The sequence below is a fragment of the Otolemur garnettii genome, unplaced genomic scaffold, assembly GCF_000181295.1.
Source record: "Otolemur garnettii isolate 467f Iridium unplaced genomic scaffold, OtoGar3 scaffold00043, whole genome shotgun sequence".
NCBI classification, from domain to species: domain Eukaryota; kingdom Metazoa; phylum Chordata; class Mammalia; order Primates; family Galagidae; genus Otolemur; species Otolemur garnettii.
This window is the reverse complement of record NW_003852438.1, coordinates 10797352-10799221: the sequence shown is the minus strand read 5'-3', so window position 1 is coordinate 10799221 and position 1870 is coordinate 10797352. Positions and strand designations below refer to the sequence as shown.

The following is a 1870-nucleotide window of genomic DNA, read 5'->3' as shown; positions in this document are numbered from 1 at the left end:
CAAACAACAATGATGGCTGCAACCAAAAAAAATAGCCGGGCATTGTGGCAGGCGCCTGTGGTCCCAGCTACTTGGGAAGCGGAGGCAGGACTCGCTTGAGCCCAGGAGTTGGAGGTTGCTGTGAGTTGTGATGCCACAGCACTCTACCCAAGGTGACAGCTTGAGGCTCTGTCTCAAAAAAAAAAAAACTTCTTCTCTGTGGTCCTTCTAGTTTTTTCTTAGCTTATTCTTGATATCATTTTCTGATTTCACCTGTTTTATCTGCCCCATTCATCAGACATGATCTTTTTACTTAATATCCTTTGAATTTTTGTGTGTGTGTGTGATAGTGTCCCTCTGTTGCCCAGGCTAGAAAGCCATGGCATGTGCCTGCCTCACAGCAACCTCAAACTCCTGGGTTCAAGTGATCCTCTTGCCTCAGCCTCCTAAATAGTTGGGACTACAGGCACCTGCCATAATGCCTGACTAATTTTTCTACTTTTAGTAGAGACCAGGTCTCACTCTTGCTCAAGCTGCTCTCCAACTCCTAAGCTGAAGTGACCCTCCCTCCCTGGCCTCCCGGAGTACTAGGATTACAGGCAGGAGACACTGTGTCTAGCTGACATTCTTTGATATTGAGGGATCATAGTGTAGACCAAGAATCTCTGTTGAGTCACCCTGGGCTTCTCTCCCTTAGTCACTTCCCCATCCTAGCCCTTTGTCCTCTATTCTTCCTTCTAGTCAAGAACCCTATTGAGGCAAGTGTCCTGTTGGCTGAAGCCTCACTGGCACGGAAACAGCGGAAAACACATACTACCTTTATTCCACTGATGCTGAATGAGATGCCACAGGTCGGGGACCTGGTGGGTCTGGATGCTGAATTTGTCACTCTTAATGAGGTAACCAAGATCAAAGGATGGGGTACTGGAACAGAACTCTGAAAATATTAGGAGTAGTAAGCATTTCTCTTATTCTCTTATTAACACTTATTATGTAGGAAGAAGCAGAGTTACGGAGTGATGGTACTAAGTCTACTATTAAACCAAGCCAGATGTCAGTAGCAAGAATTACTTGTGTTCGGGGGCAGGGACCCAATGAGGGTATCCCCTTCATTGATGACTACATCTCTACCCAGGAACAGGTATTATGATATGGAGGTGCAGTGACACAGATCCTGTGCTTATGTAGAGTGCTTAAGAACTCAGGGAACAGTGATAGGAGAGGATTCCACAGCTTCCTAAGTCCTTTTCTCTATTTCTAGGTGGTGGATTACTTAACTCAATACTCGGGGATAAAGCCTGGAGACCTGGATGCTAAAATTTCCTCCAAGCACCTTACAACTCTCAAGTCTACCTACTTAAAGCTTCGTTTTCTCATTGACATTGGAGTCAAATTTGTGGGTCATGGCCTGCAGAAGGACTTCCGGGTCATCAACCTCATGGTTTGAGCCAGTCCTCTTTTGAGGGTGGGCCCCTCGGGGTATATATTGTACTTTTGGAACATGGGAAATTATAAATCCTTTACCTTAAGTTTCCCACTCTTTTATTCCTGCCAGGTGCCCAAAGACCAAGTCCTCGACACTGTCTACCTGTTCCACATGCCCCGAAAACGAATGATTTCCTTGAGATTCCTTGCTTGGTACTTTCTGGGTGAGTTGCTCTGTCTTATAGGCCCGGTGGTGCATACTAAGAATATAAAAAGTATTGGAGAGGGCAGCACCTGTGGCTCAAGGAGTAGGGTGCCGACCCCATATACTGGAGGTGGCAGGTTCAGACCCAGCCTCTGCCAAAAACTGCAAAAAAAAAAAAAAAAATTACAGGTATGAACCACCTTGCCTGGCCTGTGTATTTCTTCTTTAAATTGATGATAGGGCTGGGTGCAGTGGTCCACA

The 1870-nt window shown here is 45.9% G+C and overlaps 1 protein-coding gene across 4 annotated transcripts in view; it reads left to right on the top strand.

Annotated features, from left to right (window-relative positions):
- Positions 1 to 1870, top strand: part of PAN2 (PAN2 poly(A) specific ribonuclease subunit) — a 25098-nt gene that overhangs the window by 20430 nt on the left and 2798 nt on the right. For 2 of the 4 annotated variants that reach the window (XM_012805578.1, XM_023513563.1), the window contains exons 21-24: positions 721 to 878; positions 977 to 1120; positions 1241 to 1420; positions 1535 to 1628. In XM_012805578.1, coding sequence (XP_012661032.1) covers positions 721 to 878; positions 977 to 1120; positions 1241 to 1420; positions 1535 to 1628 — 576 coding nt within the window. Of the gene's footprint in view, positions 1 to 720; positions 879 to 976; positions 1121 to 1240; positions 1629 to 1870 lie in introns of all 4 variants that reach the window. The other 2 variants (XR_002773577.1, XM_023513562.1) reach the window with 2 other exon arrangements.